General features: G+C 34.1%; 2 protein-coding genes across 2 annotated transcripts; both read right to left on the reverse strand.

The window, feature by feature from the left end:
• Positions 1-1,555: 1,555 nt before the first annotated feature.
• LOC131032612 (L-type lectin-domain containing receptor kinase IV.1-like) lies at positions 1,556-1,984 on the reverse strand. The gene has a single exon (XM_057963629.1). The coding sequence runs from the start codon at positions 1,982-1,984 to the stop codon at positions 1,556-1,558; it is 429 nt and encodes a 142-aa protein (XP_057819612.1).
• Positions 1,985-6,024: 4,040 nt separating this feature from the next.
• On the reverse strand, positions 6,025-8,272 carry LOC131032600 (L-type lectin-domain containing receptor kinase SIT2). Its single transcript, XM_057963615.2, has one exon. The coding sequence runs from the start codon at positions 8,190-8,192 to the stop codon at positions 6,258-6,260; it is 1,935 nt and encodes a 644-aa protein (XP_057819598.2). The 5' UTR covers positions 8,193-8,272; the 3' UTR covers positions 6,025-6,257.
• Between the last annotated feature and the right edge of the window lie 19,528 nt (positions 8,273-27,800).

Below are 27,800 nucleotides of genomic sequence, written 5' to 3' on the forward strand. Positions count from 1 at the left end.
AAATTTAATTAAAAAGGGAGAAAGGGGAATTAATTAAATAAAGTTTATTTTAATGAAAGGCTGGAAAAGGTTTAGGTGAATTTAATTAAATAAATTGAGCAACTTTTTTAATCAAATAGATGAAAATGAAGAAATTAATTAAATAGAATTTAATTAATAGGATGAATGGGGTTAAAATAAATATTAAATATTTATTTAGGAAAGTGGTCAGATTTATACGTCTACAACAATAAGTGTTCCTATATTGAAAAAAATCATATATGTAATATACAAATATATTAGTGGATACATGAAAATATGTCTTAATTTATAAAAGCCTTTGGAATAAAAGATTTTGTAAAGAACAGTTACTTAAATATTTTCTATAAGAAAATTTATGGTTTACAAAATAGGGAAAATTAGAAACAAATGATATATTATCTCTAGAACATTTATATGTGCAATACTTCAAGAAAATGTCATAGATATATCTTATCTCTTTGATTCTTATAACTTTCCCATGTAGTTTCAATGTCTTGAATAAAAGACACCACATTTAGGGAGAGGCATGCAATGAATTTTTAAGCATATTGGTGTAGTTTGTATCATTATTTATAAAAATATATATTATTTATATATAAATTTGTATGATTTTTGTATTTGATTGTTGAAAGTTGAAGAGACATAAAAATCTATAATGATTATGTAGGTTAATTGATGCAATAAGACAAATACCACAACAGAACAAACTCTATTTATATAATGGTGGATTGTAATACTAATTCATTTTAAAATTAGTGTTTTTGGCTTGAAGTGTTCTCAAATAGATAATGGACAAAAATATTTATAGCTTTGTCTCTTGTAGACTAAATGAAATGACTTTACAAAAAATTATAAATGCTCACAATTTAATGATAGAAGTAGAAACATTTGTTTCTATTGACCATTTGCTAGTGTATTATGTTAATATAGGAAGTAGAAATTCCAAAATACATAATGATATTTTTTATTCTTTCAATTGACAAAGGAAGGGGTCTAGTTACCATCCATTTTCCAATTACCATTCATTGGATTTTGTTAATTAAAATCCTACTAAAAATAATTTTATTGTGCTAATAGTCATTCATTGGTACATTCCAATAACTAGAAAATAAGTTAGTAATTAAACCAATTATGCAATTTTATTGGTAATAATAGCACACAATTATTGGGACATTTGTGCTTAACTATTAGATCAATTATGCAAATTTTGTGGTTGTCAAACTGAATGGTTAATAAAGTAATGGAGAATATGTATGTGATACCAACTCAAAATGACCACTTTTTGACTTTTGTGTACATAATGAATCCCACATTTGTCATAACTACTCCAAACCCAAAACAATAGCTATTTGCACTTAAGTCGATTATGACTTGACAAGAAAAAAATCACCAACAATCTGATCTAATATGTAGATACTTAGAATGCACGAAATATCACCAAATTTGTAGAAAAATAAAATTGTATATTAAATTACAGGCGAGGATTTATCAGATTAAGATGAAGATGAAATGATCTTCATCTGCACTTGTACTTCTAAATATATACAGTCAACAGTTGAGGGGACAAGCTCGCTGCCTTGAACTTGTGGTATAACAAAATAGTGACATTGAGTTCCCGTTCAAGATGATCATAATCAATCCAAGCTTGAATATTCTGTCCACTGTTGAGATCCAAATCTTGGAACTCTCTTTTGTTAATCCAATAACCAGCAGGCTTGGACTCCTTAGAGGTGAGTTCGTTGATATCCACACCCACATGATTGTCGTTGATGTCTTGGAATTCCTCGGTCTTGATTGTGTCAAACTCGACAGCAAACAGATGATTGTAGGGTTGTCCGTTGCTCGAAAGATTAAGCAAACCCAGAAACTCAGTTGGTAAAACCCCGACAGGGGACTTGTGAGGGGTCATCATAAAAGCCAATCCATGGCCGCTTCGTGAATGCTCTGAAGAATAAGGTACCATGCTGAACACAAATGTGGTGCTGAATCAACGAAATGCTGTATTTTTCATTCTCACAGGTAGAGGGTATAAAGCACGACCGAAGAGGTACTGTGATTGACTGGTGAGGGAGACGACATTTGAATGCACCAAAGCATTTCCGAATAAGTCGAGGGTTGAGGAATTGAATAGATTAAACGTAAAGCTTGTATGGCTTTCTGCAACGGCAAGGACAAGGAAGAATACGAGGACCAGAATCCATCCCACCCACATGATAATCGACTTTAAATTGTATTGGTGTTTCCAGTCGATGCTCCAGCTTTGTAAACCGCGTTGCAGAGGTCGGTTGTCTAGAAAACAAGGATGCTTAGAATTCCGGGTGAGTGGTCCTTACTTCATTCCAGGTTAAAACGACAAGTATTTCAATCTTGGCTGCACTCTCATCACACAAGAAGAGATTACGTATAGACCGTGAAAACGTATATAAGATTACGTATTTAAATCACCATTTTACAATAGGTAATTGTTATTAAAAAAAAAATTAACAATTGTTAAATTTATCATTTAGTTGAGAATAAACTTCAATGGTGGTTATATGAAATGTAATTTCAATGTAATATAGTCAATAATAGAGGTTATGAATTTAATTGTGCAATAACATTTGTAAATGTTATTATAATTTTACAAAACCATATAAATGTTATTATAATTTTACAAAATTATATACAAAATATTGTTTAAATTATACATAATTTCGCTTCTCTTTTTAAATCCATCATGTTACCTATCTAGATTTAACTTAATTTCTCAAAAAAATCATTTTCCATTTTAGTATTGAATACACAAGTGTAGACCAAATCTAAATTAGGTTTGCAGTGTAATCTTGATTAAAAAAAGTTTTAAAATAAAAAAACTCAAATACTTTTGTCCCTTTCATGAGTCATTATTATCTTTCTAAAGTTTGAGTTGTGTCAAGTTATGCACTAGGATGACCTCTTTAAAGTATAGCCCTAATTGGAAAAGGATCGTTTAGGAGATCTAAGACATATGATAATCTTGTTAGACAAATCCAAAGTTGAATATTTTAGAGGATAAAATTAATCTAACAATGACTAATTTAGAAACACATGAAACCCTAGGTTTTTTGTGTGTTTATTGATCTTTTCTTCCCCTTTAATAAAATAGAGTTTGTTTTAAATTAATTTTAGTTTACAAAATTTTATTGCCTTTATTGAATGAATAAGGGGGCTTCAAACCGTTGCACTTAATAAACAATGCCAAGGCATGTCTCATGATGTTTTGGTCAAGATATAAGAAATTATAATAGATATATTTTTATAATAGATAAAGAATTGAATTAACAAGTTTATAGTGAACCTATATTCTTACAAATCTTAATCAATTGATTTTTCTATGAATATATTACAAATTGACATATATATTTTAATATAACATGCCATGAAATGATTGATAAAGAGAATAATAAAAAGTGAAAAATAAAATAAAAAATTAAACAATTTATTTTAAATATCAATCAAACCTTTTTAAATCAAAGTATTGATCACCCAACTTAACAAATCTGACTAACTAGATTAAGTTAAAAAATTATTAATAAAAATTAAATATAATCATAGACCTTAAAAATATAAAAAAATTCAAATAACATTAACATCACAATATCCAAAAGAAAATGAAGAGTGAGATTGGAAGAAGTAGCACTAGGGTTTTGAGAGGGGCTTAGGTTGTAGAAGATGCTAATGGGGAAGATGGAGATGGAGACGAGGATGGTGATGAGCTTTATGTTTGACCCTTGCTTTGTGTGGGGTTTTGGTGGTGAAACTTGCACCCTTCTTCTTTTAGAGCCTCCTTTTGTGCAGGGGTTCTATTGGTGGTGTGCCCTGGTCAGGGGTTGCAGTGAGTCATTGTTTTCCTCCTTGGTGAGTTCTAGGTCTTGTTGGCCCCTCTTCTTGATGATGCCCTTTCATCTCTGTAGGGTTCTATTTGTAGTAAGGTTAGTGTTTAGGGGCTTGGCTTGAAACTTAGATGCATTTGGTCTCTATGGTTTGGCACAAGATTGGCTCGGTTGTTAATGTGACTTGTAGCTACTACAAAGGTGTGCCCTTTTCATGGTAGTTGGGATTTTGGGCCTAAGGTTTGGTTCTCACGAGCTTACTTGGTTGCTACCCTTGATGTTGGTAGGATTTCTTCTTCCTGTCTTGCCTATTCTCTTCTTGGATTCATTTCTTGCAAGTTTGGTTAGCCATTTCGGGGCTTTTCTATTTTGGATGAGGGTTTGGGGCTTCTCTTTCTTTAGCGCCTTAATGCCTAGGTGGCACCTACTTCCTCCCTTTGTGGATGTCACCCTAGTTGTTTGGGTGGTGATGGGCCTTGAATTTTTCTTCCTTGTTCAATTTCTGCCTTCTATCGTGTACTTTATTGTAGTCGACCTTTTGATGGCATCTCTTTCCTTTGTGTTGGTCCTTGTGAACCTTGCACTATTGGTCCTATTGAGATAGATCATGCGGTGACTTGTCATATGGTCTTCACTACTATTGATCCTACTATGGTGGGTACTATTGTGTTTGTTTGTGATGTGAATCTAGCTTATGATCTTATGAAGGTGGTTTCTAAGGCAGATTGTAGTCCTATAGGTCCTATGGAGGTGGATCTTTTTGTTTAAGCTATCATTGTTAGGTAGTTATTTTCCCATAGTTTATTTTTAGCTACTAATGATAGCTGGTTATTTTCCCTTTAGTTTGTTTCAACCACTAATGTTAGCTAGTTATTTTTTTCACAAGGTTTCTAGGTCCTTCCAAAACCAATTATTTTTTGAGATTTTTGTGGTCTCCTTCCTTGTGTAAGAATGTCTTTGGGAAAGGTGGTCCTTCAAGCAAAAGGTTATAGGTTCCTTTCAAAACCCACTATTAGGTTTTTGTCTCCTTGGTTGGTTTGTCTCTAATGCAACCGTTTCTGTTTGGTTTATGGTGTGGGGTTCCTTCCATAACCACTTTATCCTAATTATGTGAGGGTTTGTAGGGTCAAGGCCCTTGTTCACATGGGTGTGAGCTTCCGATAAAATGCCTTTCTTTCATAAAAGGGTCTTCTCTTTTTTGGTGTTTTGGTTGGGTGCTCTAGTCAAACCTCTCTTTCAAAAAAGGTGTTCCTCTTTTTTGGTGTTGGTGGTCTCATTGCTTACGAGTTCCTCCCTGTTATTTTAAGGGTTTGATCCCTCAGCCACTTTAATCAATCAAAACATCACAATATCCAAAAGATAATATAATCGCCTCCTATGGACAAAACCAAGAATTTCAACTCCTTAAACCTATTGTTAGTGTTTAAATACAACTATAGTGAGTTATGATCCATTTGAAGAAACTAAAATCTATGTGTACTAGAGTGAAGTGAACATGCCACATGACTTGGAAATTGGCAATCAATAAATAATGACCACAAACTTGACAAGTGATAGAAAACATCTCCGTTAGTTTTGAAAAGTTTAGATTGTATCAACTTCTTCATTAGATTAAAATATTTAAAGAATAACCCTAACTAGAAAAGGATCATTTTATAGATCTAAGACATCATAGGATATTCTTATTAGACAAATTTAGATTCTAATATTTTGGAAGATAGAAAGAATCTAAAAACATCTACGATAGAACACATATGAAACCCTAGATTTGTTATATGTTTGTTTGATCTAGACCTTCTTCCTCTTTTATATACTATAATTTGTTTTTAATCACTATTAATTTACTAAATTTTGTTTTCTTTAATGAGAAAAGAATGAAATGATATTTTTATATTTGTAATTCTATTTGTTAAGACTTCAAAAGATTGCAAATACAAATATTGAATAGTGCCAAAACATGTTCTTATCATATTAAAGAATTGAATTAGCAAGCTTACAACAAAACTATATCCTTACAAAGTATAATATCCTCTCATAAAGGAACCAAGAAATTTCAAACTCCTTAGACCGATCGTAAGAGTTTAATTACAACCATTGTGAATTATGATCCATTTAGTAAATTGTCACATATAAAAAACAAACTTAGTTGCGTATTCATTATAATTTGAAGATACTGAAAGCTATTTGTATTATAGTGAAGCGAATATGCCACATGATTCTGAATTCGGTAATCGATGAATAATGACCACGAATTTGTCAAGCGAGAGAAACCAAACACGGCATTACAGAGCAGAAATATCTAGGGGACTAAGCACACCAACGGAGGACTAGGCCATGAGTGAGATATGGTACATGCCCTCCGTGCTTAATCTGAATCATTTTTTCCTAGAAAGAACTGGAGGGCCAAGTACAAGAAGCTGTAAGACTATCACTTTCATTCAAACAATTATCCATTCCAAAGGAAATTGGAAATGGAAAAAACTCAGTAATAGAATCCTCGCCTTCAAGTATTCGGACAACTTGTCTAATGGAGATTCTCGCCTCTGCATTGGTATTACAGCATAGCAGTCCTAACTTAAGCACCTTCTCCAACTCCTCTCCAGCAAACTCACCATCAAGATTGGAATCAGTTGCATCGATCACTTTATCGTTGGCATAGAGCTCGCGCACCCACTGGACCAAAATTTCTTGTGAATCCCCACGAGAAGGATCAACAGGTCTCCTTCCGCATGCAACCTCCAACATAAAGATACCGAAGCTGAATACATCATTTCCGGGAGTGGCCTTTCCTGTACGTATCAATTCGGGGGCTATGTAGCCAATGGTTCCTACAACACGGCTAGTTTGTGGATTTTCATTACGCTCATACAAACGAGCAAGCCCGAAATCCCCTAGCTTTCCCCGAAGCTCCGAATCCAAAAGAACATTGCTCGATTTAATGTCTCTGTGCAGGACCGTCTGCTCGCACTCCTCGTGAAGATACAGCAATCCTGCCGCCACGTCCCTCAGAATTCTGTGCCTTTGTGGCCACCCAAGTAATTTCTTTGGCTTCCCAAATATCATCTTATCTAGGCTTCCATTTGGCATGTAGTCATAAACTATGAATAAATGTGTTCCCCGCCTGCAATACCCTCTGATTTGCACAAGATTCCGGTGCTGCAAACGACCAAGACTTGAAATCTCAGCTACGAATTCCTTCATGCCTTCAGTGCTGTGTCTAAGAATGAATTTGATGGCAACTTCAAGCCCATTTGAAGCTAAAACTCCTTTGTAGATCCGGCCAAAGCCTCCAGAACCTAAAATTTGGTCGTCTCGGAAGCCCTTGGTTGCAATATACAAGTCCTTGTAGCTAAATCTGTGAGGCCAATACTCCATTTCCCATTCTTCAATATCATCTTTATACATGTTTCTTTTCAGCCTTATACAAATAACCGCTGCTGCAACACAGAAGAAGACAGGAACAACCAAAGCTACAACTATGGCGGGTCTTAGCCATGACTTGGACTTGTTGGGTAGTAAGGAAGATGGAAGATTTGATATATTTAAGACCGGTGCCGCGCCGATGGTACTGAAGCTCCAGGCGAGTATGTAATGCTTTTCAAACATGGTTCCGGTAGCTCCTGAGAAACCAACGTACATTTCTTCTTCCAGAATATCCCACAGACTCGTGTTTTTCAGAGACAGCAGAGGTTTCTGTGGACGAAGCGAACCAGCTTGTGTTATTGTAACATTCAGCTGTTTCTGAGGATGGCTGTAATCAATCCAAGCCTGAATGCTCTGTCCATTGTTCAGAGTTAGTTGTTCGAATTGATCGCCAGTCCAGTAACCGGCAGCCTTAGACTCTACAGAAGTAAGATCGTTGAGATCTACCCCAACGTGGTTGTTGTTGATATCTTGAAATTCTTCGCTTTTGCCTGTGTCAAATTCCACTGCGAAGAGATGGTTATAGGCCTTCCCGATGGTGGAAATATTGAACAGACCGAGGTATTGACCTGCTAAAGCTCCCACCGGAGACTTGTGTGGGGTTATGATAAACGCCAGGCCGTGCCCACTTAGTGAAGGATTTGAAGCCGAAGGAACCATGTTGAACACGAAAGTCGTGCTGAAAGAGAGAGAATCTCTCATGCGGACTGGGTATGCATATAGAGCACGGCCAAACAGCGAGGGGGATTCACTCGTGAGGGAGATGAATTTGGACTGTATTGAAGCATTCCCATAGAAAGCCAGGGCCGAGCCATTGAACTCGTCAAAGATAAATGTTGTGTTGGCTCGCACAGGAAGGGATGTGGAGAGGAGCAAGATTCCAATGATGAAAAACATTGCCAAGGAAGGACGATGCTATCGATTTTGGTCTCAAAGAAATGTAATAAAACAGTGAACATGAGGTTAGGAGGACGACTCGTTGCATGCTAATGTTATCAAGTCAAGGCAAGGCAAGACTAAAGGGTATGATAGTAATTGAACATGAACAAACCTTTTTCCAGTGGTGAAAAATGAAGAACCTATTGTTTTCATTCGTTTCCACTAACACATATCTAAATTAGTACTCAAGTTTTATTTTTCAAATTTGTTTACTTAAATCTTGCACATTCTCTCGAAATAATATTTGTTGAGTTTATTACATTGTCTCTTGAAATAATTTTGTTTTTTTCGATTATATTAGTCTTTAGCTTTTTCATTAGTAGTGATGATGTTTTCTTTTAGGATTGAACTTTTAATTATTTCATCTTTATCTTCTTTAATTTTTAATTTTTAGCTTGTTTTTCATTAAGTCTAAAATATTTTTTTAAGGGTCTTAAAATTTAATAAATAGCAAGAAAGATAGGTCAAAAAAGAATGTCTAACTAATATCTAGAAGAAATAATAGACTAGTTAGAGGATTGGAAATAATTAGTGAGCCATCAACACCCTAGCATGATGGCTTGAATATAAGTTACTAAAGGAATAAGTTACCTAAGAATCACAAAATACCATCTAAATCAAGGTGATTTGAAATTAAAACATTTAATGGAGTAGTGAACAAGGTGTTTCATTTAAGCTTACAATAAGTTAGTTTCTTGAAATTACTTTTAATTTTCATAGTGTTCATCTGAGGTAAAAAGGAGAAAAGGGCTAAGATTGTCTATCAATTTCATTATCCTTCTCTCTTCATTTCAACTAGGCAACTTGGCATAACCATCAAAGATATATAAATAACTTAAATATCCCAAATACTCCCAATTTTTATTATATTTCTCTCATGACAAACCTTTTGTTACCATTCTTTAGAGACCTTCCAAATATTTTGTACAAAAGGAAGTGTCTTTTTCTTCAAATATGGTTGTAAATACCTAATATTTAAGTGTCTAGCTATAGCATGACTGATCTTGAGGCAAGTATTGTATACCATAAGTGAGTCCACAAACATGATCTACTACTTGTAAACACTCAATTTTGATGATAGTGATATCCTTATGTGAAGAACCTTGTCTATCTCCTTAATAACACATTTATCTAGCATAAAGTAGTTCTTTTCTCTAGATTCAGTAACTACCTACACTTTCTAGAACTATATCAAAAAAATTACCAATTCTAGTATGAATATCCTTTCCTGAGTTTTTGAGTAGTACACTAGGAAGAATAACTAAAAAGTATCTTATTGATATTTATATTTTATGATAAAACATGGAACCCATTACTTGAGGGATTATCATTCCTTTTGAATAAACTAAGGTCCATATAAAGGGTCTATAAGAAATAATCAAGTAAAGGAAGTCCTATAACATTGCTCAAATTTCTAGATGGCCTATAGGATTCCATTTTTGTTGAGCCCACTTGTTGACCACATTAATATTTGGTTTAGATTGTAGTTTTTTTTTCTGTTTTTTTGTTTATAATTAAACTACTAGTTAGGGTCAGTCCCCTTCATTGCTTATGAAAGAGAAAAGAGTTACAACCTTCATACATCCCATCAAAATGGACAAAATAGACTTTTTCTTCTGAGAATTCACTATAAGTTGTTATAACTATAATATCTATTGTCTTAAAAATTATATATATTTTACAAAATAGCTTGTCAACTCATACATTCCTTAAACATCAACCTTAATAGTATTTTTTCATCATATATTTATCTTCCATGACAGCCTATATGCTAAATCTTAATTAAGTAAATTAATTAAGTCTATTATTTTACATTCTATTATGCCATAAAAACTGAAAATAGGGCGTTGCCATTTTCCTAATCTTCAGTATCATCTGTCATTTCTGCAATCTCATCATTGTCCTCTGTTTCCATTTCATTTTCTTGGTCTTGCATCTCCAAATCCTCCTACTTAATGAAATTTGTTAACCAGTCCGACTCTAGGTTTATCACCACATTTGTCCAATTTAGTAAAATTAAATTCCTTACTACTTTCTCCTTATAATTCTGATAGTCTGCTTCATCATCTAGCAGGATAATTGACAATTTTTGAATTTCCTCATCTTTATTTTCATAGTCCTTGGGTAGGCATATCCAAAAGTTCTCATAATTTCTCAATATATATTTCATTCCACCCAAGAATTAGGCTTTGAAGATTGCCTTGCTCAAATTTCTTGCTATTTCCTTACTCAAAAAACTTTTCCAAAGCAAGAGTCAGAGACATTAACAATATGTTTGTGTTAACTCAGTATCTATGATTTGTTGTTATGAAGTCCTCTCTTAGGACCGCTTTGATTACATATACTACCAAGGAATGCTCACTCTTCATAATGGAGCTGAACCATTTGTTAGTAATCCTTTCTAGAAAGGACATTTCCCTTTTCTTGGCTATTAATTGAAACGAGGTCTCCATCCTTCTGGGGATATAATTCTCTTTCTGGAGCAATTTCTATGTTTCACTTTCTTACCTACTTGAAATTTCACAAGCTCTTCTATATTTAGCTCTTTATTCCTTCTCAAACTTTCAAAGGTTTCCAATCCTTTACCTTGTTTAAATTTTTTCAAGTCTAACTTAATCTTTCATTATTTCACATTACTTGGGAGTACCAAACTTAAGTCATAAATGTCATCATTATTGAGGATGTCGCTTCTCGAGGATCTACTACATTGGTGTTCATTTTGGTTGATATTTGGCTATGTGCCTAACCTAAACCTACTCCTTCACTCTCTAATATATTTTCCTTATGATGTTGGGTCTATTGGTCTTTAGAAAATTAAATCCTTCTCAGCTATTAAGTCAACAGCAGTGTTTCCACTGGGTGGACATGGCCAAGTTCATCATGAGGTATATTACACTTGATGGCAAACATGCTAGTATCTTTTCCTATCATTTTACAATTTTGAACCATTTTAGGCATGGTAAAATCATTTGAATTCCTTTCTATCTAGACTCCTCTCTAGAGAATAGTCTTGAAAAACATATGGAGAAACCAAATAATCATGTTCTCCATGAAGGGCTTATTGTGATCATCATGGAGTACGCTAAGACCCTTGAAGTTGTACCCTCTCTATTTGAGAAAGGCCAACATACTAATATTTAGGAAGTCTCTGACTTAGAAATGGATTTGGAGGATAGTGGGGATGCCATTCCTTTTTATGACCCTGATTATAAGCCAGTGGAAGAAGGTGAGATGATGGTCGCCCCTGGTACATTTAGTAGTAAGAATCCCCCCAGATGGGCAGCCAACAAATATAAATCTACCGGCAAGTTGATTTCTAAGGTAGAGCCTCTTTCTAAAAAGAAGAAGCTTGCGACTAAGGACTATGGTCTGAAGACTTTGGATCAGGAAATTAAACTAGACATTCCTATTAACATCCTAAAGGAAAAGAAGGGGACCATGCCTAAAGAAGCAGATAGTGGGTTACAAAAGAATGGTACTCTGATGAACCTGGCGATGGAAGCAACCAAAATCCAAGAGAGTTGCTGGAAGTGGGTGGAGAGAGAAATTGATACCCTCAAAGTGGGGGTTAAGGATAGATTAGATATCTTCACAGCTTTGTCAGAGCCTAGCAAATCTGAGAAGCTCGTGATTATGACTCAAAAGCTCTGCCAAGATGTCGAGGTTATGAAATGTGACCATGAAAAAAGAATTTAAAAGGTGGAACAGTCTATGGCAGAGATAAAGAAAAACCTCAATAACCTGGTTGACATAAGCAAGGAGGCCATGAATAATAGTGTGGAGGGGATCGAAGAGATCAATTTCATGGTTGCGGAGCATAGATCCATTCATAGTGAACTTGAGAAATATCTTGGAGGTGAATACATTGCTATTGGAGGCAACAAAACCACATGCCCTAGTTCCAGGTTCAGAAGTAGGAGCAACAATAAGGGCACCTCCAGATTCATTATGGAAGAACTTGAGAAAATCAATAAGATTACCATCCAGAAGAACAAGGAGTTGGTGCACTCTCTTATTTGAGTTCTTTTGCTTTCATGTTTGTTCTGGGGTGCTCCCTTGTTTTGTTGTTGGTTTCTATCTATTTGGCTGATGGCCAACTTTTGTAAAACTTTTGGTTTTGGGTCCATTTAAAACCCATTTATCTTTATCAAAAACAGCAGTGTTTCCACCACTTTCCTTGGAGACCCATCTCATTTAATGATGGTATAATTTTACCAATTTAAGTATCACATTTTAACCTAAATTTGTTTAAAAAAGAAGTCATATTTAGAGAACAAAAACTAATCTATAATTGTATTCAAAGAAAGAGTAAGAGGAGATGCAACAAAGAAATTGATAGTGCCAATATTTTAATAACTTACAACCCAATAGAAAATGATCTTAGAAACTTTTTGGTATCCTCATCCTTGCATATGTGGAAAATTTAGGAATACAAACTTAAAGCATGGTTGAAGTGGCAACTATTTATCTTGGGTTAATCACGACCAAGGATAAGGGGCTTAAACACATCATTAGGGAAGGTGATTCTAGATATACCATCATGATGCTTAAAGGGCAGGGAAAACTGGATTAGAAATCTAAACCTCTCATTGCCAAGTGTCATATTTTCCTTTTTGTTATGGGAGATGCTAGATTCTGCCACATGAGACAAGAATGCAACTATGTGGTAGACATATTGGCAGGGATGGGGTCATATGTTAATGATTTCAAAATTTAGATCCACTTGCATGAAATATTGATAGATTCTCATGTCATGATTTTGAAGGACTCATCCATTAATGATGAATAATCCCAATATTGGCTTTTTGGTAATTACCTTTCTTGCCTTTTCCTTTCCTTGTTTGTTAAGGCATTGGGACCGAAATATTTTTCATAGTACCACCTATTATTTTATTCCCCATGTGTGTCACTTTCTCAAACTAGTTTTATATTTTATGATTATGGGTAGTGATTTGATTTAGATTGAGCCCGACGAGTGCTCCAAATTTAAGAATAATGGGGAGCTTTGGGATAAGGTGGTTAATGAAAATCTAGATAACTATATTGAACGTATGAATGACCATGATCCTAAGCTCTTTGATGCATTTTTAAGGCATGGAATAACATAAATGTGAAGATTGGTAGTTTTATTTTCATGGTTTCAGTGGAGACTATTGTGAAGGTGACAAGGCTAGCCCTTAATGGTGTGTCTTTTTCCAAAAACCTAAAGAGAATTACAAGGATGACTTTGAATGGTTCTTTCAACTGGGTAAGGGTGTTTCTAGGCTTCAAAGTGGATACAATAGGGAGGATATCCCTGAAATCTATAAGCATGAGGCTCTTTTGATTATTAGGTACTTCACATTGGATGAGAGGAAAAGGAGCTTCCATTTGTAGGTTTTCCCTATATTAAATTAGGTTCGACATGGGGTAGGAATGAACTTTCCTTTCCATATTATGTCTTCTTTGTCTTAGTATTTTTCTAAAACCCTTGAGAAGGGTAAACACCCTCTCCACCAAGTTCTCATCCATAGAATGTACAACTTCCACCTAGCTTTATCCCCCTCTAGTGAGCTCCCTTTTATTGAGATCAGATCTCCTATGATCATAATTTATATGTTCACCTCATTGTTACCCCTACTAATTCTAGGGAAATGTCTCACTCGAGTTCTAAAATGACCACTAGGAAAAACCTTGCTATAATGGTCAAGTTTAAGGTCATTGTTGCCACTAAAATGGATCAAGATATTGAAGATCTACCTAAAATGCAATAGAATGTAGTTAATGATATTTTTGTTGATTTTGGCTCTGAGTCTCTTTCTTTGGAGGATTTAGACCCCTCAAAAAAATTGGGGTCAGATTGGGCCCCTTCTAATATGGATGGTAACCCTAACCCTCCCCTCCTAAACCATCCCTCCTCTAGTACAACCAAAACTCTGATCTCCACTTTGGTTCAAGTTAAATTTGTGAAGGACCTACATGATGGCATTCAAAGATAGGAAGTGTTTATTAAATGGATCTTCAGATAGATGAATGTGGCCATCAAGAAGATAAATTATCTAGAGGCAACAACTGAGGTCAAGGCTAGGGTGAATAGATGAGTAGATGACTTGGATGAAGATTTTGTTTGGAAATCTACTAATGATCTTGTGAACATTATGGGGTAGTTAGGAATGGTTGGCAAAAATAATGAAGATATAAATCAATGATCAAGATGGTGGGGAGAAAGCTCTAGTTCGAAGAGGTCAAGAAATCCTAGGAGGCCCTTAAAATAAAATTGAAGAAGTCAACTTTTCTTGCAAGAGTATGGCTAGTAAGTAAAATACCTCCTTTCAGGCTATCCATGATGAGATAGAGAGAAGGGGTGAAAAAAAGAAAGTGCATAGAGTATCTATCCATGGGTCCTGGCCCCATGGCTTCGCAAATTAAGGCCACCTATGATTCTGTGTTGGTCTCCTTTGGCTCTATGTTTAGTTCTAGCAAAAAATTTCTTTTCTGATAAAGTGCTTAGTTTGTGCTAAGATTGGCAAGAAAAGAGTACCCCAATGTAGTAGACCATCACTTTGTGTATATGCTAGGTGGCTCTTTCATGTTTTGGCAGTTCTAATTTTTATTTATTTGCTGGTTTTCTAGTTTAGTTGATGGATCTTTGTTAACACTGCTATGTTTTTGTTGTGCTATGGTGGGGAGTTTTTGTTTTATTTATACATTCCTCATGTGCTCAACTATCTCTTTGCAAATATATAATGGTACAGGCCTATCTCACTTTTATTAATAATTATTATCTTAGAAACTAGATCAATAATAATCTATGGATAAAAATAAATTTAATTTTCCTACCTAAGGATTCACATCAGTAGTATGAAATAACTAAAAGTCATGTTGGAGACTAGGATTCTCAATAGTTAATTTGGATAATGTAGCAAGAGAGGTAATATTTGTGTTTCCTATTAAAACCTTAGAAATAATCAAATCCTTAAAAAATAGAAGTATGTGGATCACATTTCTTATAATAAAATCAGCTTTGAACTAATTATTTAAATAAATAAAATTATTCCAAACAACCTATTCAAACACCTTATCTACCAAGCTATACAAATAAGAGCCATCAAAAAATTGTTAAGGTACTAGTTTTGAGACTTATTAATAACATCCCCTCATTTATCAATAACACTCAAACTAGTTTTGAAAGGCACTTTTCTAAGCCAAGATGATAAACTCCAGTTGCTCAAAGCCTCGCTTCAAAGTCTCCTAGTTTATGCTATGAGTCTATTCAAAATCCCAGCCAAAATTGCTAATAAATTGGAAAGAATTCAAAAAAGAAAATTGTTGACTGGAACTAAATCTAAGAATAGATTGCATCTTGTGGCTTGGAATCAAGTTTTCCTTCCCAAATCCATGGGGGGTTTGGATATCCAGAATCTAAGAGATTTCAATAAAGCCCTGATGGCCAACTAGCTATGGAGATGTCTTAAAGAGAATAATGAATGGATTGACATATTCAAACATAAATACCACATTCTGGATATCCAAAACACTCTGGAAACTTATGATCTTCTGAATGCGGTTTTTTATTTATGGAGCGATTTGTTTATCTCCTCCAAAGTTATCTTGCATGGTTGCATATGGATGTTGGGGAATGGTACCAAAATCAAATTTTGGGATGACTGGTGGACTAGTGATGGCCTCCTATCAAACTCTGTTTGGGCTCCTCCCTTCAAAGAATTATGTCTCACAAAAATTGGCATCTAGGTGGCTAATTATATTAGAAATGAAGTCTGGTTGGACCTCAATTTTGTTGATAATGCTCTGTTACCTATACAATCCTAGTTTTGAATTGTATTCACATCCCCCACTCTTAAGGCGAGGATGAAGTGTTCTGGAATTTCTCCTCTTATGGGAAGTTCAAGGTTCAACGTTGCTAATGCTTATAAGTTCATCTCTAGAAGCTTCTCCCCCCCCCCACCCCTCCCCTTTTGGGGTTGTATCTGGAACAAGCACTTAATTCCTAAAATTAACATTTTTTTTTGGCTATTTATGTAGGGTAAGATCTCTACCATTCACAATCTTTGCATAAAAGGTATTCCTCTTACCAATAGATGCTTTCTTTGTAAAGAGGCGGAGGAAAATGCTAGCCATCTGCTACTTCATTACACCTTTACCAAGGATATCTGGAATCACTTCCTTAACATCTGAAACATTGATTGGGTCTTCCTTGATACTATCCAATGAATGTGGTTTGAATGGAAATGCCCATCTGATAATTAGGCTTTAAGAGTTATGTAGAACTTATCTCTTCTGCATATTGCTTCGGGCATCTAGAAAGAAAGAAACAATAGAGTCTTTAGGGATTTGAAAATTCCTACTTTTGTTATGGCTACTAAAATTCATATTACTACCAAGGAGAATTTTCTCCACTCTTGCCCCAACAGAAAGAATGACCATCCCATCCCTACTATCGAGGAGGATTGGGATACTATCAGTTGGTGGCAAAATGATTGGAATATTGCCAATCTAGTGCACAAAACCAAGAAGTGTAGAAAAAATGTTCTTTGGCATCCTCCCCTATGGGTTGGATCAAAATTAATGTGGATGGGGTGGCTAAAAGGAACCCTGGGCCGACGGGGTGCGGGGGAGTGGCTAGGAATCATTCTGGTCTATTGGTTTATGTGGTGGTGCTCCCTTTGGGCATCGAGTGTAACCACTATGCAGAAGCCAATGCTTCCCACATTGGGTTACACATGGCTAAAAGAGAAGGCTTTACTAAAGTCTGGTTGGAGTCTGACTCGCTAAACACTGTCAATTGTTTGAGTGGATGCACAGATCCTAGCTCGACGGTAGGTAACTTGATCAAGGATTATCAAGATATAATAAATGAGGTGGTAGATTTCAAAATCTTGCACGTATACTGGGAATGCAACAAGGTGGCAAATCTATTGGCCAATGTGGCAATTGGTGACTAAATGGTGGAGTAGCAAGGATGCATTCCCCAAAAACTTGCATGAGATGGCCTGTGATGATTACTACATTAATCAATGATCTTTCATCATGATTTGATTGAGTTGATAGGGAAATGACTCTTTTTGGTTTTCCGTAACCGAAGATCTAGAAACTTCCCTGGTGACTAGATTTGTTGTCTTATTGTGTGGCCCTTTTTTTTCTACTGTTTGGTGACTTTTCTGGTGTGGCCCATTTCCTACAACTTGTTGGTGCCTTCTCTAGTGTGGCCCATTTTCTTCTATTTGGCAACCAGGAGCATAATGGGTGGGGACAAGAACAAGCAAGATCCTTCTACTTCTGAGAAATGGAAGAAAAATAAGGATGTGTGGCAGGAAGTCGTTGATGGGGGAATCATCCCCTTCTTGGATTGACTTCATGGCCCTTCTCCACTACTCACGGAGGCCTTTGTCAATGTGGGAAAACAAGGAGCCTTGGGGCTTATGGTGCTATCTCAGATTGATGAAAACCTAGTGGCAACGATCACTAGTTTGGTGACGACTGGCAAAAGATTTTATAGGGACAGGAAAACTGGGAAGGAGGACTTGACGAGTTTCTTTGACAAAGACAAGGAGTGCTCTAGAGTTACCACAATGGCTGATGGCGGCTACAATAGGAAAGATATTATGGCTCCCTGGGTTGAGATGGTCGAGTTCATCATGAGGTATATTACACTCGATGGAAGATATGCCAACATCTTTTCGTATCATTTTACCATTTTAAATCACTTTAGGCATGGTAAAATCATTTCCGTTCCTTTCTATCTAGCCTCCTCTCTTGAAAATAGCCTGGAAAAACATTTGGAGAATCCAAACAACCCTATTCTCCATGAGGGACTCATTGTGCTCTTCATGGAGTACGCTAAATCCCTTGAAGTTGTGACCCCTCTAGTTGAGACTAGCCAATTGAATGATACCCAGGATGTCTCTGAATGATAAATGGATTCGGAAGAAAGTGGGGTTCCTCTTGATGACCCTGAATATATACATGCGGATAAAGGGGAAATGATGGTCACCCCTGGGATGTTTAGCAGCAAGAATTCTCCCAGATGGGCAGCTAGTAAATACAAAACCACTAGAAAACTGATCTCTAAGGTCAAGCCCCTCTTTAAAAGGAAGAAGTTGGCGGCTAAGGACCATGGTCCGAAGATTTTGGATCAGGGAATTAAATTGGACATCCCTATCAACGTCCTGAAAGAAAAACAAGGGACCATGGCCAAAGAAGAGAACAATGGGATATAGAGAATTGGTAACCTGATGAATTTGGTTATGGAAGCTACCAGAAACCAGGAGAGCTGCTAGAAGTGGGTAGAGCACGAAATTGATACCCTAAAAGTGGGGGCTAAGGAGATTATTGATATCTTCACTACTTCCCCTCAGCCCAACAAATCTGAGAAACTCATGATTTTGACCCAAAAGCTCTCCCAGGATGTCGAGGTGATGAAATACAATCACGAACAAAGAATTGAAAAGGTGGAATAGTCTATGGCAAAAATTTAAAAAAATCTTAAGAACCTGGTTGACATAAGAAAAGAAGCCATGAACAATAGTATAGAGGGGCTTGAAAAGATCAATGTCATGGTTGCTGATTACAAATCCTACCATAGTGAACCAGTAAAAGATCTTGGAGGGGAAGATATGGTTGCTGGAGACAACAAAACCACTATTCCTAGTTCTAGAACCAGAAGTAGGAGCATCAACAAGGGTACCTCCAGATTCATTATGGAGGAGTTGGAGGAAATCAACAAGATTTCCATCCAGAAGAACAAGGAACTGGTTCTCTCTCTTAATTGAGAGTCTTTATTTTGTTTTGTCATGTTTGTTTGTGTCTCTTTTGCTTTCATGACTGTTTGAGGGTGCTCCCCTATTTTGCTGTTGGTTCATGTCTATTTGGCTAATGTCAAGTTGTTGTAAAACTTTTGGTTTCGGGTCCATGTAAAACCCATTTATCTTTATCAAAAACACTCAAACCAGTTTCATCAAAATAACATATATTTTAAAGAATCTTATTACTAGTTAGTAGCCTATGAAATGGGAAATATCTAATGAAAAAGTACACATGTTCTTACTTGACTTTAAATAAAGTGAAATAACAAAGTGGAGTGGAATTTCATTCCCATAGTGTTTGAAGCATTTGGTTTCTATCAGGGATTCTGCAAAACTATCAAAAATTTCTTACAAGATGTTGTGGCCCAAATCAGCACTAATATAACTCTATCATAATATTTTAAATTTAAAATATCTATACAAAAAATTTCCATTTAGCTCTTACTCTCTTTTTCATGCCCTCAAATGTAATATACTACCTATTAAAAGATTCTAGTATGGTAATAAGAATTAAACATGTGGTGATTCCTAACTAAAAAGATCTCTTAATTCAATTTACAAATGACACTTCCCTATTTTTCAATATTGAAGAAAATAACCTAAAGTACTCAATGGTTAAGTTGGATGTGCCATACAAATCTTCTATGGCCAAGCTCTTTAGATTGAAATCCACGGTTCTTAGCTATGGTGATCTTTCCTATAATTGGTTTCAAAAAATTTGACTTCCAATGGAAGAACCTAACAAGATGGTTGGATACCTTTGTATTGGTTTTGTAGTGAATTTGTCTCTTAAAAATATGTGGAACTTGTTAAAAAATAAGATCAGTCCAATAAGATTTCTGAGTGGGATAAGGAGTAGCTCTCCATGACTTGGAGAGTGCAGGTTTCTCAAAATGTTCTCTCCTCATAAAACTTAAATTAGGATTTTGTATGATTTTTATGAAGCTACGAAGTTAATGAAATTTAAAAGAGTATTATAAGGATTTTGTAGTCCAATGGTAAAGGTAAAAGAAAAAGAGTGATAATATAATAGAGCTAGCATTTCTTAGATAAAGGATTGAGTAGAATTAGACTTAAAGATTTAAAGTTGTAAGGAATGTCTTGGCACTTAAATAGATTCTTAGGTCCTCCTTTGGAAATTGATCTTGGAAGGTGTTTTTTAGATATAACATTCATATGGTTGTTCTTAAATAAGAGAGGAATCAGAATTTTCTTCACAGTTATGAGTTTCTTGTTGGAAAATTTCTTATCTCCCTTTGTAGCTCTAGTGTTTTCAAGAGAATTTTCAAAGCTTGGGAACATGTCATGAATTGGATTATTTTGAGTTCTATAATTATAAAGAAGGAACTCTATTTTCAAATCAATATGGAGTAATCTTCATTAGAAATATAGACCCTTTCTTTTTTGTAGGGATTTTCTATCCAAAGATGCTATGATAATTGAATCTAATATTTTAATAATATAGTTCTTGGTGACTACTAATCCTGGATCTCACTAAGTTAAGAGAATTCCCTACAAAAATCTCAAATGAGGACATACTTTGTGTTAAGGTTATCTTTGAATGATATAAAATTCCAATTGAATCTTGGGAATGATGTTGAATATCTTGACTCCCTCAAGTAAATTGATGGAACAATTCTCCAATATTTGCACTCTAATAAGATTTAGAACGCCTTTCTTGATTCTCTAGACGTGTAGCAAGACATCTCAGTAATTATTGGCATCTTTCTTTAAACTGATGCTAGTAGTTTAAGATACTTAGGAGTTCATGGTCTCATGTCATTGAGCCAAAAAATAATATTTTAAATTTCTTCTCTTATTCCATAAATCCCCCCTTAGTCTCGATAGTTCCCATTCAAGTAGGTTATGTAATTTTTATAGAACTCTTGAATCTATATACCATATTTTTTTATAGTTCTTTTGTAAAAGAAAATTTGATCTTTTTCTTTTCTAATTTGGGAGGCTATGAAAAAAAATCAACTTTACTTGGCAAGAAATTTTGTTTGGTTATGTCTAAGAATTTAGTAACACACTTGATCTATTATGGCCAATTTTATCTACTAATATCATTTTTTTTGTTGAAAGCTAGAAATGAGAATTGTTTCCAAGGCAAGAATAGGAGACTTATCGAGTCTACTAAAATAGTTATATATCACTCTATTATTTTGTAAATTATAGTAACCATGGAGCTATCCGAAACTAATATTTGGGAGCTCCTAAATATTATATATGGTATATTTAATAAATATGAGCTAAAAATGGCTAATCATTGTCTATAGCTAGATAGGATAAGGACAAATTTGTTAAGGAAAATATGGAATTTCATAAAAGACCAAATGAGAGCTATACTTATGCCATGTTATTTTAAGATATGATAATTAAAAGGTGTACATTACCATTGTTTAGGGTATGGATCTAGAAGTGATTATGTTTAATGACAGAATTTGTGATATTGACTCCCTAATTAGGCTTAATGGCTTAACTAAATTAGTGAAATTTTTTATAGATAGACTTTATACTTGTATGATGTCTCTATTTTCCCCTTTTGATAAACTATACTCTTTATTTTACCTTTGAACTCTTATTGGTTTCTTTTGGCTTGTGATATGTTTGTAGTTGCTTAGACTTCAATGTATGCTATATATTTATCATGCTTCCTTGGTAATAAATAATCAATAAAAAAAAAAAAAGAGCAGACATATGTGCATAAATATGAATGAACATTCATATGTATATACATATACATGTATCCATATATACAAGAGAACTATTATATATATAGAAATAAGCAAGAAACTATATATTTAAGAAATATTAATTTTTATTTACTTTTAATGATGTCTTCATATTTTTCAAATGCATATGGATTGCACTTTTTTTCATAATTTCTGATTTTCATTTTAACAATTTTAAAAAAATTCTACCAAATAGTCAATAAACATTGAAAATAATCACCTTTATTAATTTTGCAAGAGTTATGTAAAATTTATATTCTCAACTATTAGTTATAAGGATAGTCAAGTTAAATTTAATTGTCAATCTATTATTATGGTTTGCAAAAATTTAACGCTTTTAATTAATATTTTTATTTATTAATACTATGAAAACAACTATATAAAATATTAATACTATGGAAACAACTATATAAAATATTAATACTATGGAAACAACTATATGGATAGAAAAGTAAGGAGATCAACATTTTCTTGGTGGCTTCATGAAATTTTGTTATAAAATGTGCAAACATGTCAAGGAAAAAGTAAACAATATAATTTTATTTGTAAAACATGATTTGAGAAATTCAATAAATATTCCCAACCCTTAGATATGGAAGTTGATTGTAATGAGCATAATGAATTGTTATAATAATATGAACTTGTTATATAATACACATATGTACAATACAAAAGAAGTTATCCAAACTAAGCCCAAAGAATGTTAAAATTATAAATGATGTTGATTTCTATCATGTACACACTAGGACTTGGTCATGTTTCGAGGATTATAATCACATCACCACTTAAAATTTAAGGTTTAGTCACTTTTTCCTCATCTTTGTGAAATTATATGCATATGTGATTAGAATATTTTTAATATTCTCAGATACTAGACAACAAGTATTGTCTATTCTTAAGAAAAAAAAGAAAAAAAAAAACTTTTAGAATATTTGTCTAAATTCCTTAACCTAGTCTAATTTCAAATTCTAGTTATCAATTTTCTATTATAGTAATTGACTAGATCAAAGTAATTACAATATACATTAAAAGAAATTATTAGACAAGTTCTCTAATCATTTACTATTTTAATTATTTACAAAGTAGCTTATATTAATTTATATTTCTTATATTATTTATATATTTACCATTCAATAAATTAGATATATCAATTATTATAAAATGTTTTCTTATAATGATGAAAATCACATATCCAAGTTGAATTCTTTTAAATCTGTTGAACCTACAACTGTTTGGTTATCCTTCTACATTGATTACAATGAATGTTGGCATTCCATTTTTAGATAAAAAGTTACAAAATAACATATTCTTATCATTTTACATCAAACATACCAAGAGTTTGAGCTTCCCTATTAAATCCATCATTTACTTACTTTTCCGGTTCACATGTGCATGTAAGAATTTTATCAAGAAAGGAAACTTTTACTTCAGCAAAACAAAATCAAATATTTATTAAAAATAATAATAAAAAAGAAAAGAAGAATTCAAATAAATTCAACCTTTAGGGCACTAGATAACTAATGCTATTATTTATTTTTTTCAAAAATGTATATTTTATTTCAAATTTTAATATTTGTCTTATTTAAACCATCATTTATAACTACTATTAAACACTAACTAAATTAACAATCAAGTATTGCTTCTAATTAATAAGTACTATATTGTTAATGGGTCGTTGCTCTACTACTGAAGAATTGTTATGAATGAATCTATCGAGGATCAAGTCTTGATAAGTGCAACTTTGATATAATGGATGCTCCTCTCTTAATGACTGTCAATTGAAAAATTTTCGACCTAAGCCATGTACTCTCTTATTGAATAGAGAAATGATTTTTTTATGTGAATCAAATTAATATGGATTATTAAATCATTGAAAATAATGATATTTATATATATTCATTTCCTTCAAAGCAATTCATGTTTGATGTAACCAGTAATGACTTCTCCATCGTATCTTATAGTCCTACCCTAACCTAGCCTCAATTACTTCCAAGCATGAGCAATGCCTTTAATAAAACATATACTTTATTTCAAATTTTAATATTTATCTTATTTAAACTATCATTTATAACTTTTATTAAGCACTAACCTAACAATCCAATACCACTTCTAATCAATAAGAACATTAGATTGACAATGGATCCTTGCTCTACTAGTGAAGAATTGTTATAAATATATCCATCAAGGATCAAGTCTTGATGAGTGCAAGATCCCAACGTCATAAAGAAAAAGGCTGGAATCATACTTTCTACAACTTTGATATAATAGATGCTCATCTTTCAATGATTCTCAATTTAAAAAAGTTTGAACCTAAGTCTTATACTCCCTTCGAAATGATTTAATGTGAATGAAATTACTATAGATTATAGAATCAGAGAATAAAATGATATTTAAATACAGTCATTTCCTTCAAATCAATCCACGTTTGACGTAACCAGTAAACTCTCCTTCACCGTATTTTATAGTCCCGCCCTAACCTAGCCTCAATTACTTTCAAGCACGAGAAAGGTCCCATTTTGGCGTTTATGTCAGCCATCAAAACATTACATGTGAACCATGATAGACTTCTGCGCGGGCAAGACAGCTCAGTGTCTGTAACTGGAGAAGTACTTGGATAGGACGCAAATGTTTCTAAAAAGTCGTGATTTCTAGAATGTGGTATTTCATATTATTGGTGTGCCTTGACTTGATGAGAGTTCTGATATAAATGAGATTCTTGGCTTCACCATTTTTCTTGTTCTTTGAATCATCACATGGGAACGCTTAAATACAGTCTCAATTAATTTCCTTCGTCGTCGCTTCGCGATTGATCCCAACTAGTGTGAATCCTCACCGGTGTTAGTCGTCAAGTTTAAAGGGTGCTCAATAAAACCTATCATTGACATACCTTAACAAAACCTTACATATTAAGAAGTAAAAATAATATTGTCATTTGATATGATATCTAAAATTTGTTTTCAATGCTTCTAATGTTTTGAAAAGAGTTTAAAATTGATTGCATATAAAAATGACATAATATGATTTATGTTAAGAATAGACAAAATTGTTGTTATAAGTTTTTTCTCCAAAGCATTTATATATTCATCATGATATATGATCATGACATATTTTATGCGACATTCTATCACTAATCAATACAAGTTGATTATTATAGGAATCAGTATTTCAATTTATATATAGACTATTCATAAATGATTTTTGATTAATAAATTCTAAAATTTTAGCATTCATATATTGGCATAAATGTTTTCATATAAAAATCATATTTTGTGTTTTTGACATTAATATATTATAGCTAAATGACATTCAAGTTACAATGTTTAGGATTTAACTCTTTTTTTCACTCCCAAACTTAATTAGTCTGAAATCCAGAAACTTTAGCTAAAGTTATTTGCATTTTTATATTAAGAATTAGTATATACTAGTAACCCCAACTTAAAAAAATATATAAATATAAAGATATTCAATTTTCTTTATGAATTTGTTTGTCAAATTTAATTAATATAAAAATAATCTACACATATCCACAAAAAAGGGTAGAGCAACACAAGGTTGTGCCCCTCAGAGTCACACAAGTAGTGCTCAGAAAGAAAGCTAACAAAAATAATAGGAAGATAACTTAAGCGACAAGAGCAACACCAATAGGAGGCGGATGAGGATCATGATAATTTGACTTGCCCCATACATCAATAGGATCCATGGTAAAGTCAAGAAGGGACTACCACTCATCAGCATTCATCTGCACCTCCTCTTTATCTCTAGCCCTCTTGGGTGAAATGGTGAAATCCAACCAAGGGAGCCATTTTGAAGAGTTTGGCCAACCACCATCACCACTAGTCCAAATCCAATCGCTACCACCACCTATAGATGACCCCACATCATTCATAGGGAACCAAGAGGCAAAGCATCTATAGCGGAAGAAGTAGAATGTCATTGAGCTAAACTACCCCTACCACTAGAGTTGTGGTGAGGGTTTTGGGATCTTGGTGACCAAGAACAATGACCTAAGAAAATTCAACTACACCTGCAACCATGAGACAAAGAAAGACCATGGGATGTGGAATTGTCTGGTGGCACCTTGGGCATAGTGTATAGGGAATTGCCTCAATGTTCAAGTAGCTCTTGAAAGTGAGAAACGAACAAGGCCACTTTGTTTTCTTATACTTAGATCTAAAGCATTAGTTTACTACAAATAGTATTTCTATGACAACAAAATAATAGCATTTCTATCTCTCCATACAAAAAAGAGAATCTCCACCTTGAAAGAATACCAAACTTTGGTATACTTGAAAGGAATGTGAGGCCAATCTGTCCAAAACAACCACGTGCCAAGGAAAAGGTTCTAGTTGAAATGGGCAAAAAAATTCATGAATCCAACTCCACAAGTGTGGAGCATGGTGGAAAACTAGAAGAGGTGTTTGAAGGTCTCTTCTTGGCTACAAAATAGATAATGAGGATTTGGGACATCCATGTGCCTTAGGCGAGAGCCTACCAACAAGGCTTGAGAAATAATATACCAAGCAAAATGGGCAAGTTTAGACTTAGTGTTAGTTGATTAGACATTATTAAAATATTGTTAACACTCAGAAAGTGGTGACTACAATGCCACCATAAATTCAAATTTAGGACCATAGGAAGATGTAGAGAGAGCCACTAATTACCCAAATGTGGATTATAATTGTACAGGGTGGTGTTATGGTGCTAATGCTAATCTTTCAACCATGGATTGATAGAGTGAATGCCAAGTTTGTGTAGCATATTCAAAGGCAGACCTAACACAACCATGTCAAATGTCTATCAATCGAGTCATATAGGATAGTAATGGACTATCAAATCTTCCCAAGAGAAAAGATTCATAGTGAATTTGGAGGATAAGTCATGGGGCATGCCAATGTCCTTATAAAAATGCAAGGACTAAACTCAAGGCAAACGAGTGAAGGGAAGACCTTGAATGTGAATGGGAGGAGACTTCTAGAAGTTGTGCTAATTAAAAGATATTCCATCTTAAAGGCCATAATCAGCCCACCAAAGCCAAGGCTTAATGGCTTCCCAAGCATGTAGATACTATCGGCCACGAAAGGCCCCTCGATATGAATTGCCTTTGGCAAAACAAAGAAGGGTTTGAAAGTCAATCCCCTTTCAAGTTAGCCTACAAGCTAGATAAATAGAGAAAATGTAATGTCTAAGAAGAATTTTATAGACCTCATAACCACAGATAGCATGAACAATTCATTTACCACAAATAACTAATCCTTGTTTCATAATAAGGAGGAGACCCAACCCATTATAATCTTATAGGAGACAACAACAATCCTAGAAAACACAATAAAACCCTTTGTGTTCTTTAAAAGAAGCTAATAAAAATTCATGAAGGAGTACAATGGGCATTGAAAGGAGCCCAGCAAAAGGAATAGTACATATGAATAGCAGCAAGGATTTTTTTTTTGGAAACTTGGAAATTACCAACCAAAGAGAGGGTCTTAGTAATCCAGTATGAAAGCTTTTTCTCAATTCTGGCAAGGACAGTGTTGTCTCCCATTACTTCCAAGCACGAGAAAGGTCCCATTTTGGCATTTAGGTTGGCCATCAAAACATTAAATGTGAACGATGAAATACTTCTGCGCAAGCAAGACAGCTCAGTCTCTGTAACTGGAGAACTACCAAGACAGGAGGAAAATGTTTCATGATTGCTGTAAAGTCACGATTTCTAGAATGTGGTATTTCATATTCTTGTTGGGCCTTGACTTGATGGGAGTTCTGATATAAATGAGAGTCTTTACTTCACCATTTTTCTTGTTCTTTGAATCTTCAATGGGAACGCTTAAATATAGTCCAAATTCATTTCCTTCATCGTGCCTTCGTCGACTGATCCCCACTAGTGTGAATCCTCACCGGTGTTTGTGGTCAAAATTAAGGGGTGTTCAATAAAACCTATCATTAACATACGTTAACAAAAACTTATATATTAACAAATAAAAATAATATAGTCTTTTGATATGACATCTAAATTTTGTTTTCAATGCTTTTAA

The sequence above is a fragment of the Cryptomeria japonica genome, chromosome 7 (genome assembly GCF_030272615.1).
Source record: "Cryptomeria japonica chromosome 7, Sugi_1.0, whole genome shotgun sequence".
In the NCBI taxonomy this organism is placed as follows: Eukaryota; Viridiplantae; Streptophyta; class Pinopsida; order Cupressales; family Cupressaceae; genus Cryptomeria; species Cryptomeria japonica.